The following is a 16,566-nucleotide window of genomic DNA, read 5'->3' on the forward strand; positions in this document are numbered from 1 at the left end:
ACACAAATTGTCCTTGTTTGATTCTCTATCAGATTCCTTCAAACTACTCTGATTCGTCAAAAAAAACCCCAAAAAACATGGCCTCTTGGGGGCATGGCCACTTCCATATATATATATAGAGGAAATGTTCTTGTATGATCTTAGCTTCTAGCCTGATTTTAAAATTATTTCACACAAATGGTCCTTGTGTAACCACCTGCCAAAATTGTTCAAATTATTACATAGAGCTAGGACATGGTCAGTTTTCCCTAACTATTTAGTGCAAACTTCTTGAATGAAACTGCTGGGTGCACGAATGCGACAATTAGTCGATAAAATTAACAGGCCACGACACTTGGTCGAAAATAAATCATTATTATTGATAATTACTCAAATTAAACGATCAGTAAACGCCTAAAGGTGTTGTTTGTTGTTGATTCCCTAAAGTCCTTTTGATAAGAAAGAATATTAGATGAATTATGTTCACAAACGAGAAATCATAATCCGGTCTTGGATTTTCTGAAGGGAATAAGCTTTAACATCAAATATTGACTTTATGGTGTATCTAGACAATGTTATTTAAATGGAATTTCAAGTGCTGCTGTCGTCAATTGTAATGTAACATGTGATTTTTTTAACAGTATATTGTGTACTGTTCGATTAGAGTTGAGGTTAAGTTATGATGAATAAATATTTGATGATGAATCAAGCTGAGTCTACTTTAATCAAGTTGAAAACTGAAAACATATCGGCAAAGTGGGTAAGTTAAATTCGACTAAATTCGACCAAATTCGACGAAAATTCTGTTAAATATACATTCGACATAAAGTCCTATGAGACCAATTGTATACTCGACTAATTGTCCTTTCTGTCTAATGTCTTTTCGACCAAATGTCTTTCGACGAATAGTCATGGAAGCGAAACTGCTGGCCATATTTTGAAATAATTTTACACAAAATTAATGGTCTTTGTGTGACTCTCTACCAAGATTCATCAAATTATTTTGATTCGTCAAAAAACATACTGACTGTCAGAGGGTGTGGTCAGTTTTCCCTATTTGTTTTTAGTGAAAACATTGAAAAAAAATCTTCTTGTATGAAGCTATCAGCCCGATTTCAAAATTATTTCACACAAATGGTCCTTGTGCGACCCTGTACCAGGATTGTTCAAATTATTTTGATTCGTTTGATTCTGGCCACCAGAGGGTGTGGTCCCTACATGTATATATTGGAAACTTAACAGAAACAGCGGTCCAATTTTTAAATAATTTTACACGTGTTTCTTGAGTGACCCTTTGTGAAGATTGTACAAATTGTTCTGTTTCATCAGAAAGCATTGCCACAAGGAGGTGTTGCCACCTTACTCTTTATTTATGTAGTAGAAAATAAAAAAATCTTCATGTTTGATATTGTCATGTCATATCATTCCCCATATGTTTAACCCAATATCTTTACCCCTCCTTCTACCACAACATGCACATACACAGTACCAGCCTGTATATATTAAGTAGAAACTTTTAACGGTTCAAGCAAGCAACTTTACTCAGGTGAGCGATACAGGGCCATCATGGCCCTCTTGTTTTACTCAATTACTTAAAGGTGACAGAAAAAGGTTGTATTGTTGAATTCAATCTTGCTGTAGGCGTTACAGTAGGTCTTTATATGAAGTCACAAAAACATACAATAAATCATCCTGTCAAACAGACATCAAAAAAGAAAAGTGGAATGTTACATTTTATTTTTTGAGTGTCTATGTTATAATTAAGCAAATGTTGAACAAACACAGCTATTCTCTTAATTTTTTCAGAATTGTCACTTTTTAATTTAACAATTCATAAAACAATTCATAAAAGTCGTTTTACTGTAGTACCCAATGTATACCAGTTGTATAGATATTGATTACGAATTGCAACAAATCTTGTGGGCGTTATGTACATATAGGAAATTCACATTCCACAAAATTGATAATTATGATTGTTTTCTACACAATTCTGACAGAGCCTTGCATCTCGAGGGATATTCACCTGTTTCAATTCTAAACTTATGGATTGAACATCTAAATTTCGAATAAGTAATTTTATATTTTAAAGGTATATTAAGATGCAGTTATCATTCAGTATTTAGTAATGTTTTAAAATGTTTATAGTGCTCACAGCGACTTCAACTGACAAAGACATGTTCCAGAGGTACACCAGAGGTCACCATTTACAATATCTGTATTTAAAAAGAAATATCTTGGTGGGAAATCCCCTTCCCACTGTTACTTTAGGGGTATACCCCTTCCATACCTCCACAGCTCTGAGCTTCACACCTGGATGATTACATCTTCACAGTAAACTTGTCTCCAACCCCAAAAGTATTGACCTTTTGTTTGTGAAGTTTCTTTTATTTTATAATTTTCAGAAGCTGGCACAACATGATGCTGAACCTCATGACCTCAGCACAACTTGGACCGAAAGTAGTCAAACCCACTGAATGACTGCAGTGTGGTCAATAACTAGACTGGCTCCCGTCCCTATGTTTTTTCTTATGTACATAATCAGTTTTCTTCATTAAGAGGGAAGTAACTCCAGAAGGTTGTTTTTACATTGAGATTTTTTATTGCCCCTGGCTCCGAACATAGGTATGGTTCAGCCATCATGTAAAATTGTGCTATTTTAGAGGCGTAAAGTTTTCTTATAAAATGTTTCTAGTATTTATATAAAAATAACCATGCAGCCAGGGAGCCAGGCTATTTAATAACTAACACCTAGGCTATTGTTTTGGAAATCAGTAGGTCAAATTGTTTGCAAAAAAATGTGGTAATTCTCTAAAACTAGTTTTCACTTTAGGAATAGATTAATGTTTGACATATCCGAGTGTTAAAGTTTCACTTGTACGGAAGTCTGATTATCAGATGGCTAGACAAAATATAACAATGTTTCACCACAGTTGTTGACCACAGGCACTGGTATTCAATGGTCCTAAGACGAAAAAAATATGACTAGACAGATAAAAACCTGTTTTTATCCTAAATCAGTCCAAAATGAAAAATATGTGTTGGAACATGAGCATCTTTTAAATCGCCGCCTCAACGCAAAACTAGTCTATGTGTATATAGAAATAGAAGCAGATAGACTAGTTTCGCGTTGAGGCCACGAAATGATATATACATCTATACATATTTTGCTTTTTGGAGTGAATTAGGATGAAAAGAGTCAGATGCGTAAAATTCCACTCGCCTGCTTGCATCGGTGAGTAAAAGTCTGGATAGGAAGAGCAGACCTCGCTGTATACTCGGCCGATCGGGCGAGTGCATTTTGCGTCGTAACAATCAAAATTGAGCAAAAATGTTTTGAATTACATCGATAACAAGAGCTGTCCGTAAGATTCCCAAAACAATAGCCTAGGTGTTAGTTATTGACCACATGCAGTCATTCAGTGGGTTTGACTACTTTCGGTCCGTAAGACAGCGCGCTCAACTTTTCTCAGTGCTTGACTGAATTTGAGCTTTGCCAGTAAAAAAAATCCAAGTTAAAAAGGGGCAAAACTCTGTTAAAATTCAAATTATAGTTATGAGAATTGTGTCTCCTGGTGTAGACTTTGATAGTAAATAACTGTTTTGAGTTTCAAGTCAAAAGCTTTAATAGTAACAGAGATATTTGACTTTATCAAAAATTTTAACAAAAAAATCTAAGTTAAAAGGGGCATAATTCTGTCAAAATTCAAATCAGAGTTATGGGGATTGTTTCTCCTGGTGTAGACTTTGATGGTAAATAAGTATTTAAATTTCAAGTCAATAGCTTTGATAGTAACAGAGATATTTGACTTTATCAAAAACTTTAACCAAAAATTCTAAGTTAAAAAGGGGCATAATTCTGTCAAAATTCAAATCAGAGTTATGGGGATTGTTTCTCCTGTAGTAGACTTTGATAGTAAATAACTATTTTAAGTTTCAAGTCAATAGCTTTGATAGTAACAGAGATATTTGACTTTATCAAAAACTTTAACCGACGCCGGGGCGAGTGCAATAGCTCTACATTTTCTTCGAAAAGTCGAGCTAAAAATAATAACAAACTTGGTAGACGCTTTAAAATTCAATTGCTTACTGATAATGATTGCGCGCTAGACTGTGATTATTATTATTATGAATGCAATTATTACAAGAAAACCATGTACTGTAAGCCAGTCAGGATAAACTTATTTATCCGAGTTAATGTTATTATCGTCACAGTTTATTTTCCCTTACTTTGTCAAAGCATGGCAAACCAACATCCCTAGTTTATTTGAAGAGCGACCAGGTGGTGGAGATGACAAATATCTGCTGTATAAAGAAAATTTAAGCAGAACGAATATGATTAATTAAAATGGAAATTTAGTTTACAAGAGAATATTATTTGTCTACTGTGTGTTATATTTGAAATTTGTTTGTTGTACGTATAACTTCATTTATAAAAGTGACAGCATTAAAAATGTCATTAAGATAGTTGCAATTTTATTAGAGCAAGTGACTACTCACTAAGGACAAGTAGATTTTACAGGCTACTAGTCCTGCAGGGCGAGTGGTGTGAAAAACAAATTTTACTCCCCAGAACAGGAATTTTTTATGGAATCCGGTTAGTTCCACATTGAATGTCAACGACAATCAACACGACACACGATACTACGCATGACATTGTAATGCGACGGATGTCAATGTACAATGACACATGACATTGTAACATTTGAATGTCTCATTGTCCTGCTAGGTTTTGGAAGAAAAAAAAATGCAGTAAAAATAGAGTGTCATTGTTCATTGCCAAGTGTTATGTCGTGTGTCGCGTTGAATGTCGTGTCGCATTGAATGTCGTGTGTCGCGTTGAGGGTTCGTGTGTCACACTTAGAATGCGACACAAAACTTTCAACGCGACACATGACAATGTACGACACTCGACGTTATATTATGCAAATGTTGCGACATTCAATGTGACACACGACAACAAGCATCAACACTGTTGCTGAATTGTTGCATGGCGAGGTAATTTATTGGGGGCGACACACGACAATCAATGCAACACATCTGTCAACAATTTCTTATGAACACCATAGAGACCACATTTTGCAATTGATTTTAATCAAACTTGCACATAACTTGAATTTGCATAATTTTGAAAACTGGCCAGATCCCGTCATGGGTTCTAGAGATACGGCCTCTTAAAGGGCCAAAATTTGCTGTTTTGGGCTTGTGAACACGATAGAGACCACATAAATTTTGTGATTGATTTTTATCAAACTTGCACACAACAACTTGTATTGGCATAATATCTAAGTTACTTTTAAAAACTGGCCGGATCCCATCATGAGTTCCAGAGTTATTGCCCCTTGAAGGGACAAAATTTGCTATTTTTGGAATGCGAACATGATAAAGACCACATTTTACAATTGATTTTAATAAAACTTACACACAACTTGTATTGGCGTGATACCTCGATTCCCATAGAAAACTGGCCAGATCCCATCATGGGTTCCAGATTTATGGCCCCTTAAAGGGCCAAAATTTGCTATTTTTGCTTTTGCAGCCATAGAGAGAAGTCATTATGGTTTGATTTGAGACAAACTTGCACAATATCTTTAACAACATAATGAAATTGTTTTGAATATGTGAAGAGATTTACTGCTTATGCGGATGATGAAATGAAAATATGAAACTGAAAATAAGAAAGTAATACTAGTATATGAATTTCTTTTCTATGGTTATGTAATTTTCATGATAATTTGGAATTAATGACAGCAGAGATTAATGTAGCTGTAGGGGAGATAATTGTGGGTGGGAGTTTGGAAAATGTTAGGGGCAGTCACTGGTACTGGTAACAGACAGTCACATGACCTAAGTTATGAATTACAGCACAAGTTCATAGCTTTAGATAAAATCTTGTATAATTATATTTTTACCAGAAACCTTATCAATAACCCACATTAGTTCCAAGCACAAAACTGAAGGGTTCAGGAATCAAGAATATTTGCTGAAGACTGAACACCAGCCATTTTGTTGGATAGATCCTCAAGATGTCAGTCTTGAATAAATTTTAAGGCATAATTTGTGTATAAAATGTTTTATTTCTAGAACTATTAAAGATAATGTCACGAAGAAGATTTATGTCAGCATTGCCTTACTAGTCTTTTTAAAAGGCTTTATTAGCACTGTACAGACAGTGACATTGGTTGTTTTACAAAAGCACTGATCATTATTTAAATATACTGTGTGGAATGTTAGCAAAGGGGCAGATATTTCCTGCTGAAGTTATCATGACAGCTTGTAAACCTGAACAAAGTTGTCTACAGATGCATCAAGTGTAATGCTGCTGATATACAAGGTTTTGTTGGTCTCACACCAGCAGATGGCAAAGGGTTTCTTCAAATCCTTCAACACAACTTCTCCTCTAGTACAGTCACTAGATATATTTTGTATGTTACAGATTCCATCTACATAATTACTCAGAAAAAATGATCCATCTGCTAACATAGCAAGACCTGCAGCATCACCTAATACACTATAAGTACCTGTCACTTCACCTTGCCAGTTTAACTGTATAACAGCATGCTTTCCACTGTCAGATACATAGATAGAGCTGCTGCTGGCTGTAACATACTCTGGATCACTGAAAATATCTTCCCTATTTGTATTTTTAGTGACTGATTTTAGTACTTTGCCTTTCAGATCAATGATTTGGAGTTTTGCTGGTGCGTTGAATACCACTATGAGTTGTCCTTTGTAACAGTATATACCATAGCACTTTCCCTCAACTTTTATAGTGTTTTTTCTTTTTAGTCTGTTTGATGTAAGTGATACAAACTGAATTTCATTTTGATATGGTTGTGTGACTGCTAGTTTGTCATTTGAGACTGTTGTGACATCCCAGGGACTCGTATCTAGTTTTAGTTGATCAATGATGGAGCAACTGTTGATGTTGATCATTTTGATTGATTTGTTTGCATAATCTGCAGCAATAAGTATGTCAGATGTAAGAAGAATCATCCCTGTGATCCAGCACTCTTCTTCATCTTGTGATGTTCTCACAGTAAATTCTCCTTGGTGTGAAAACTGTTTGGATTTTATCTTGACTGAGACATTTACTGGTGGTTTTAATGGTTTTGTAGTTAATGTTCCAAGGGATTTCTCATTTTCAAGCAGGGTAGATATATCCAGATTTGGCTGAAAGTGATATTCTTTCACATCTTGATGAGTTGTTAGCTGTGAGATCTTGTTCTCATTCTCTTTAATTAGCTGCTCAGCAGTTTTCAATTCCATGAACAGTGTGTCTTCTTTGTTTGATGTGTTAAGTTGTTTGATGGAGTCTGATGATTCTTGAAGGTCTTTTATAACATCTTCACATGTTGCTTGTGCTGTCTTAAGTCTTTGGTCATTGCCTTTTTTCAGAGAGCTAGCTGCATTTTCAACTTCATTTTCCATAGCATCCAGCCTTTGGTTGATCTCTTTCCTGAACTTTTTAATTTCTGCAAGAACTTTCGTCAAAGAAGCATTAGATTTTTCTGTCATTTTCTTAAGGTCTCCAGCTGTATCTTGAAATATTCCAATCATGTCGTCTATCTCTTTAATGATCTTTCTGTACTCCTTACTGTTGACAATATTGCCAGATATATCAGGTATGTAGTCCACATGGCAGGCAGTGCTTTGATGTTTTAGGGTTACACATACACTACAGAGAAGTGCATTATGGGAATGGCAGTAGAACTTGATCATTTCCTTCTTGTGTGTAGAGCATGGTTTTGTAAGATCACCAGGCAAAGCATGGGGATCTGGTTGTGAAGAAACTTGTAGACTTTGTGGCATGTTGTGCTTATCAAGGAGGGTGTGATGCCTTAAAGGTTTAGCTCTCTTGTGGTGGTTAAAACAAGATTCACATAGATGCTCTTCACAATCTACACAGAAACCGAAGGCAGGAAGTCTGATATCATCCCTGTCGCATGGCTGACAGAATATTTCAAAGTCCTCACCGGAACCTCTAGACATAGAGGAAGCAAACTTCTGCGGTGCCTTTCTGCCAGATACTGCCATTTTAAACCTGAAATATACATGGAAGACTACCTTTTGAAACAGCAATTTGAAAAGATACATGTTACTAAATGAACTTCGTATTTTTATACTGACTGAGTTTCTTTTACTGTTCAAATACTTACAACGCTTCAAGAAATATACACAGTCATTTTTTGTTGGTGCTTATGCCATGCTGATCAACACAGTTTAGTTACTTCCAAGTTGAAAACATGGCCATGGCATGGAGAATATATTTTTCTCACCTATGAGGCAGAGTTATATTGTATTACAAATAAATTACCACTGTGGTTGTTATACAAAGTCATATTGCTTGTCTCACAACGGTCACAAACGTCTTCTTTTTTTCTCTGTCTTTCTAGTTTGATTTCATTATTTGAGTTTATTAATGCTTAAGTGCATTCAGATAGTTGTGATGTGAAGAAAATTAACCATTTCCATTTTATGACATCTATGTTTCTTTTTCATAATCATAGTAGTCTTGAATAATACAGTCTTATAACTATAAACTTATTAGTTAGATTATCAGAATCTTTAATTGAGTGGTTGAAGGTGCAGATGGAAATATCTGGCTCAAGGGTAACTGTTTAGGCTTTGAAAAGGCTGTGCCGAGTTTCTTTCCCTTGCATACCATATAAAATAGAAGAAATGAGACAAAACAAATGCTTTCCTCTAAGCACTATTTGTCGAGGTAGCTTTTGAATTTAAGCAATCATTCATGAATTACAGTACGTTGGTCATCTTACACCCCGGGATGTAAGACAATAGGGTTATTTTAACAGTAGCTCGATCTGGGATGCTGTATTGTGCTCATGTGGATTTTGCCAGATCGAATCTCATGAGACGCGCATGTGCAGAGTTATCCATCCTTGCAAAGTCAATGAGAGATGAATACAAAATCATAGATCTAGCTACCGTTATTTATATACTTTTATCATACACCTCTACTTTTTTGTTTGTTTATTCGTAATCGAACAAAATCATAAATGATTGTTGATGTTAAAATGAAATAAGTAATGTTTTTGTGTGCGGTATTTATAAAACTGTGTTAGCTCAATGAAAGTAGTCCGGCAACATACAGTACGGAGGTACAATACAGGATTTTTGGAAGGTACAATACAGGATTTTTTCCAGCTTGTTTGTGCAAGCTGTTTTTTTGACAGAATTTAAATAGGTACCGGTATATAATAAAAGTTTTTCTAGTACTGGCAGAAAATGGGAAAATCTGTCTCTAAATGATGAGAAAATAAATCTGCCATGCCAGTTATGTTGTGTTGGGGGAAAAAAAAATCCCACTTGGTTTGAGGCATATTTCCAAAAACTTGGTAGAACCTTGTTTTTTGAGGAAAATCTCAATGTCTGTTGGGATTTCCTTATCCATAAATAAATCAAGGATGTGGTAGGTTCACTTTATATAAGAAATTCTAAAAGTTTGAAGTACATACAACATTTAGAAGAAGGAAATTTGCTTCTCCACTGATTGCTTAAGGAAGGATAGGGATATAAGTAACTTATGCAGTTTAAACAGTCTCTTGTATTCACAGCAAAGTTGAATAGAAGATGGTGGGGGGTGGGGGTCAACTTTGTAGGACTATCAATGTTTTTCCAGCAAAATTTTGGACATCCAAAAGAAACAAAGGACTTTTATTTTTTTACTTCATTGAATGTTTAAAAATAAAGATGTTGGGGCTCCCCAACCCTACCCCACCCCAACCCCCACCCCCACCTTACTGCTCGTACAACTCTTAATGATGTGAGTGAGGAAAATCTTAAATGTTGTTGCAAATGTTAATATTTAAATGTGCATTTAGTTGTTTTAAGTTTACACTTTGAAGGAATTTCAAAGACTCAGATATCACCTTTCTCGGTAGATTTGAACATTATTGTTTGTTTACTTTTGGCAATAGGTAATAATAAAGTCATGTTTTGTTAAGATATTTATTGAGATATGTGCTATGTGAAACATCCTTTAATTTCAATATACATTTTTTGTTATTTTATTCATATTTGTTCCATCTGACTATTGCAAAGTTAACCCCTTTTGGAAAGAAAAAACTTGTGAATTTATAACACAAATCCAAGGTTACAAACAAGGTCAAAATTTAAACATTGGTCTGAATAAAAATTTAGACTCATTAACTTTTTAACAGAGACATAAATTATAACAAGAATGTAGGAAAAGTAATTTTAAAATTGCTAATGTGAAAATATCTTACCTTTTTTATCCGCTGGAAAAGTTCTTTTTAAAACTTGAAGAACAAAATTTGTCAATAAAAATATGGCGGTGTATATATCCTAATTTACTTCCTCATTATATTGTGCAATTGATTTGACCTGTCAAAGCTTGTTCCCTGCTTTCATTATATTCTGTTTACGCCAAAGCTAGAAACATGTTTTAACGGATAAACTTAATAGTACAATACTTTGAATGTATTGAATTTGAAGATTATGTTCAATATCTCAGTTTGTGTTTAGGCAGACTTAACAGGTTTAAAGTAGTATCATTTGCAGTGGATTTTTCCCTATATAAATAGGTTAAACCTTGTTTTCTTAGGAATTGATAGATTTTAGCTGGGGGGCTGCTCAAGTTTCACAAGAGGTACATGTAACTTAGAGTTTGCCCTCCTGTCAATCCATCCAAGCACAATTAAAGAAAATGCTAAATGAAACAAAGTTTAAGAACAGATAGTTCATTAAATCTTCTTGATCTTTAAATTTCTTCTTGACCTGTTTATAAACACTTGTTTAACATTTTGTTTTGAACTGTTCTTGCATTGTTCTTGAACTAACATTCTTAAACTGTAAAAATGTTCTATTTGTTCAGATGGTTCTGCTTGTATCCTTTTACAGGTCATCAGAACTAAAGACGGAAAAACCTTTAAACAATATTTCGTGAACCTCTGGCTGTAGTTTTACCAAACTTGGCTTTTAGCATCCTCATAAGACCCTTTATTATAGATTGTACAAAAAAAATATTTTTTTCTTGACCTCTTTAACCTTTAGCAACTGATTCTGCCTTTGAGGCTTAAGTGCAGACTAGGATCAGGCTGACCTTGGTCTGCACTGTTCGCTATTCAGTCAGTACATTTTCAGTGAACACCCCTTTGAATGATAAGTGGTACTGCCCAAATTGAATGATGGACCAGTCCATTTTAGTAATTTAGCAGGCTAAAGGTTAAGGGACAGGCAGAGCTAAAACTACAATAACCTTCTTAAACAGCTCCTGTTTTATGACATATATTCAAGAGCTATCAAAACAAAAATTATAAGGGAAAAATGTCAGTCACTTGATTAATATAGCTGCAGGGAATACATAAATTGTTATAGTCAATACAGGACCATTGGTGCTGAAGTTTTTTTGAAGTGTTTTGCTGTTGTTTCTAGATAAGAACTGAGCACAATGCTCAAACTTGCAAGAAAGATCTTGATTACTTATGTTTTACACACATGAAGTACAGAGAAATACTGCTCGCTTGAGCATTGTCTCTGTCTCTATGAATTACCAGTCTCCCTCAGTTAATGTGATCCCAGGCTATTTTCCATTTATTTCATAAGCTTGGATCACTGGATAACTTGAGCATTTCTCTCATACCCTTGTGATCTCAAGTGATCATTATTTTACTGTATACTGTTTGATATATATTTTCTTCTGAGTAAGTGTGGTTTTCGTAACTATATTGTTTGTGGTTTAAGTGCCAATTTGTGGTGGCTGCAAAAAGTCTCCCCATACTTGGATTTTGTGTTGTTATGTTTTCTGATCCATGTGTAATTTTAAAGTTCCGCTTAAAACGGTGCTACCGGTCATGAAGGGTGTTATACTTTCTATTACCTCACATGAACAGATTCAATAAAAAAGATCTCAAGTCTGCTATTATTTTGCGTTGTTGCATTCTATGCATCCAAAGGATCTTACAGGTTCTATTTACTATCACAACAACAATCTTAAGGTGCTGTATGTCCGCTGTAAAAAGTCTCCCCATTCTTGGATTCAGTGTTGTTATTTTTTTTGGTCATTTAGGATCATGGATTACATTCAATGCATATGTAATAGAGTTTGGCTTAAGCTGGTGCTAGTGGGCATGAGGGGTGTTGCACTTCCATTACCATTGAACAGATTTGATAAAACTGAGTGCTATTATTCTGCTTGGTTGCATTCTATGCATTCTACGGATCTTCTTACAGATTTTATGAGTGCATCTGAGCACACTAGTATTGTTTTACTCAATTAATTAAAGATAATAACAGAAAAAGGTTGTATTGTTGAATTGAATCTTAGTAGTTCACACCCTGGTACCGGCGCTCCCAAGTACAGGTGGCACTCACACATACAGCGCTCGATAAGCGTTTTTGGAGGAGCGGTGGTGTAAGTATTTCTTATTGTATCTCCGGTAATTCAAAACTTTTTGTAAAATGAAAGATATCTGCGCCCTGGTGAATAATTGATGACTATGTTCTGTGAGTGTCACAACATTTCATCTTGAAATAAACAAACTACGGCGAGTTAAACGTGAACGTTTGACTCAAAAATGTCAAATGTCAAAAAAACACGTAAAATACTCAGTAAATACACCAAATGTATTCATTTTTGATAAAGTATCGTATAGTCATATCTTCCTACAATAACCAGTTCCAATTCCAAGACTTAATTTGTTATATTTAAAGAATGACTCGTGTTTAAAGATGGTATGGGGTTTCAAAACGGCACTCACATGGCACAGGTGTGTATTTTTTTGACGCTCACCAAGTACAGCTAGAGAAAGGTCTTCAGAAATGTGGAGAAATCGTCAGCTCTAAGGCAACTACAACGGAAAAGAGATGAATCGGACTGGTTAGTTATGTGTGGTAGAGATAACACCACCAAGAACAGTCTGATGTTGGATTAAACAGTAGTTAATGGAACTAGTCATCACGTCTCATGTCTGCTATTAAATCGGAATGACTCACATCAATTCATGAGAGAGCCAAACAAGAACTCATTAATTGATAAATTCCTTGAATTAGTAAGATAGTAAAATATGAGCGTCTTTTGAACCTAACAGACATTTTAACAAAATTCATTAATGGCTGATATATGCCATTCCGTCTTTCCGCTAATTTTGGGCGCCGATTTATAACATAAATATCGACTTTTCGCTCAGCGCCCCCACTAATTATCATGTTTTCAATCCACGCTCCCGCCCTTTCTTATTCCTAGTATTCTCTCTATGGAGAATCGCAGACCAAAAGTTTAGATTTAATATGTAAAATCGTTGGGGGGAGTCGAGCGAAAACTGGCTGATCAGCGGGCTCCGAGCAAGGAGCTGAGGGTTGAAAGGCATAACATTGGTGGGCACCCGGGCACCCAGCCGCTTTACATCTTGAATCTCACTCAACGCCAGCACCCCCACCCCCCCCCCAACCCATCCCCATAATCGTGTTTTTGCTCCGCACATGTTATCGAATTTTTGCTCGCTAAACACTCCGCGTTTAACTTTTTTTAATTCTCGTGTTTTCGCTCGACGGGGTCGCGTGGCGAATTGATGAAATGGTATAAATCAGCCACCGTAAAAATCTTCCATTTCTCTGTTATGAGTGTTTACTGAATCTTAAATCTAATAATACAAGTAAAATATTGTTCGTAAGAAGTTCAACATTTATTATACATTCAATGTAGGCGTATGGTTAAAATAAAGAAAAGAATAGAAAACTTGTCAGTCCGTTATAAATGAGCTTTACTAACTCTGTAATCAAACATTTATTCCACACCCCAACAAAAAGTCTCTCTCTCTCTCTCTCTCTCTCTCTCTCTCTCTCTACATATATATATATATATATATATATATATATATATATATATCATACGGATGCTCATAGCATTATACTGGTACTCAAAAACGTTGAGATTGACCTGAAATATTGTTTAGTAACGGCGTTTAACCAAACGCATACGCACGCACAAACGCACGCAAGCACACACATATCTTCTTGCAAACCTTACCGTCCACTGATCCCACTGAGAATGTTTTGAAGCACATTTTTCATTCTTCAACGAAATCCTAGGACATATCAAATTTCAGCATTTATCAGTTTTCAACAAGGTTTTTCATAAAAAATAATGTTAAAATATTGTCGCCGTAAGTTTTAACATAAAAAGGTCGACTTCTAGAGTCAGCTTTTTTAACGGTATAAAGATTTATGGTCATATATACAGACACAACACTGAGAGTAAACAACAACAAGGTCTACATTTCTGAAGACTTTTCTCTAGCTGTACTTGTTGAGCGCCAAAAAAATTAACACCTGTGCCATGTGAGTGCCGTTTTGAAACCCCATACCATCTTTAAACACGAGTCATTCTTTAAATATAACAAATTAAGTCTTGAAATTTGAACTGGTTATTGTAGGAAGACATGACTATACGATACTGTATCAAAAATGAATACATTTGGTGTATTTACTGAGTATTTTACGTGTTTTTTTGACATTTGACATTTTTGAGTCAAACGTTCACGTTTACCTCGCCGTATTTTGTTTATTTCAAGATGGAATGTTGTGACACTCACTAAACATAGTCACCAATTATTCATCAGGGCGCAGATATCTTTCATTTTACAAAAAGTTTTGAATTACCGGAGATACAATAAGAAATACTTAAACCACCGCTCCTCCAAAATCGCTTATCGAGCGCTGTATGTGTGAGTGCCACCTGTACTTGGGAGCGCCGGTACCAGGGTGTGTAGTTGCAGTAGGTCTTTATATGAAGACACAAAAACATACAATAAGTCTTCCTGTCAAAATCTGATCATCAGACATCAAGAAAGAAAAGTGGAATGTTACATTTTAATAGCAATTTTTAGGTATTGTGTCCTAACTTGGCATATATAGTTTAGGTAAGCAAAAGAAATTGCGCACTCACTTTGTCAAAGTAAGAAAAATTGTAATTCAGCTAAGCATGTCATAGAAATGTGAGAACTGTTGTTTTTGCAATGGTTTTAAGATTTTATTTTTTCTTGCATAGTTTTACCAGTGTATCCCTTTAAATACCTTTAACAGAAGTACATAATATTACACAATACTTTTGTTCTCAGAGTTACTGCAGTATTCCTGGAAAAAAAATTAAACTTGCATTTATTTTTGTAATTTTCTTCAGTAACTGAATGTGGTGATGTCTCTGACAGACAGAGAATGGGACGATCTGAAGGCATTGCTTGACAAGGCGGTCAACAAGTTTCTAGGATTTAGTGAGCCATCCCTGGTGACAGCTGCTCTTAACTGTATAGATAAAGGATACGATGAGAGAAAAACTGCAGGTATGTCACTATTGAAAATACAGTCAAATAATTAAGGGCCACTTCAAGGGTTCCCAGAACCACTTCATTGCCTGAATTATTTGCTACTATTACAATGATCATAACATTCTTCATGTGGCTGATAAGATTCAGCTATTTTGTAAAATTACGACATTTACTTTGCACTGGACCTTAAACATAAACCTTCTAAGTCAGTATGACCAGTAACCTCAGAACCATTGCTAAATGTAGAGATGGTACCTACCCAAATAAATCAAAGGGGGACAACTCAGAATTGATCAATAAATTGAAGCCAACATTAAACATTGATCAAAAGTGAAAGAAAAATCAGATAGGTCCTTTTTCAAACAACTTATCAGGCAGACAAAATATGACCTACATTTGTTTAAATCCCTTTGTATTCAATATACAATATGCACGCTTTTCTCATGACTTACACTGACAATTATTTTGTAAGTTGTAGTAAGGCCCTGATAGAAAGATTAGTAATGCATGAAGATTATATAGAATAATGCATACATTCCTTTGAAGAAAATTAACGACATTAAGAAACATTATTAAGTTTTGATCTTTTAGCCAAAGTTGTTTATTTATTGTTCTCAATGGTGATACATTGGTTTACACAACATTTATATATCAAAATGTGAAATGTATATATCCAACAATGAGAAATAACAAAAAAGTTAAACTGGTAACACAATAATTCATTGTCATCAAATATAATTACAATGTTTTAAGGTAGTGGTTGTAATTACTACATGTTAAGGTAGCTGACAGGTAATGACTCTATGTAATGTATTTTAAGCAATTCTCAATTTAAACATTCTCTGGAGGGAACTAGCACGATCATTTGCTTTCCTTGAAAAACGAATAAATGCTGAAAAAGCATATGGAGATTACTCTATTTGATGATTTTCGTTACAGGTCGACTACCCTAAACAAACTAAGCGGTGTTTTATTTATTGTTGAAAACAAAGTAATCGGATAATTTCAGATATCAACATTAATTTAAAACTTATACTGTTTACACAACTTGAAAAAAGGTTTTTGTTGGGGCCTCTCATTTACAAATATATCAACAATTATCACCTAAATTGAGTGCATTCATGAGTGGAAAATATTGATGGTAAAATGGTGTAGGGGTTTGTTTACAATATAAAATCGTTAATAACTTCTTTAAGGTACATTTTTGGTATGGTTTTGGTAAGCTTATAATAAAGAGCATGTCATTCTCTTTCACTCAGAATTTATTTCAAGCGTTTTAGAC

The 16,566-nt window shown here is 34.9% G+C and overlaps 2 protein-coding genes across 4 annotated transcripts in view; one reads left to right on the plus strand and one right to left on the minus strand.

The window, feature by feature from the left end:
* The window catches only part of LOC123542929 (U4/U6 small nuclear ribonucleoprotein Prp3-like), a 76,193-nt gene that overhangs the window by 24,695 nt on the left and 34,932 nt on the right, over positions 1–16,566 (plus strand). For all 3 annotated transcript variants that reach the window (XM_053531138.1, XM_053531137.1, XM_053531139.1), the window contains one exon: positions 15,140–15,299. In XM_053531138.1, the coding sequence (XP_053387113.1) occupies positions 15,155–15,299 (145 nt within the window). In that variant the 5' untranslated portion in view covers positions 15,140–15,154. The remainder of the gene's footprint in view (positions 1–15,139; positions 15,300–16,566) is intronic.
* LOC123542931 (uncharacterized) lies at positions 6,116–10,355 on the minus strand. The gene is made up of 2 exons (XM_045328982.2): positions 10,227–10,355; positions 6,116–8,020 (listed from the first exon to the last, which is right to left on the minus strand). Exon 2 carries the CDS (start codon positions 8,011–8,013, stop codon positions 6,241–6,243), a length of 1,773 nt encoding a protein of 590 aa, XP_045184917.2. The 5' UTR covers positions 8,014–8,020; positions 10,227–10,355; the 3' UTR covers positions 6,116–6,240.

Source organism: Mercenaria mercenaria, chromosome 19 (assembly GCF_021730395.1).
Source record: "Mercenaria mercenaria strain notata chromosome 19, MADL_Memer_1, whole genome shotgun sequence".
In the NCBI taxonomy this organism is placed as follows: Eukaryota; Metazoa; Mollusca; class Bivalvia; order Venerida; family Veneridae; genus Mercenaria; species Mercenaria mercenaria.

Excerpts from the sequence above, each read along its gene's own strand:
- LOC123542931 (XM_045328982.2), bottom strand. The coding sequence starts at position 8,013 with ATGGCAGTATCTGGCAGAAAGGCACCGCAGAAGTTTGCTTCCTCTATG.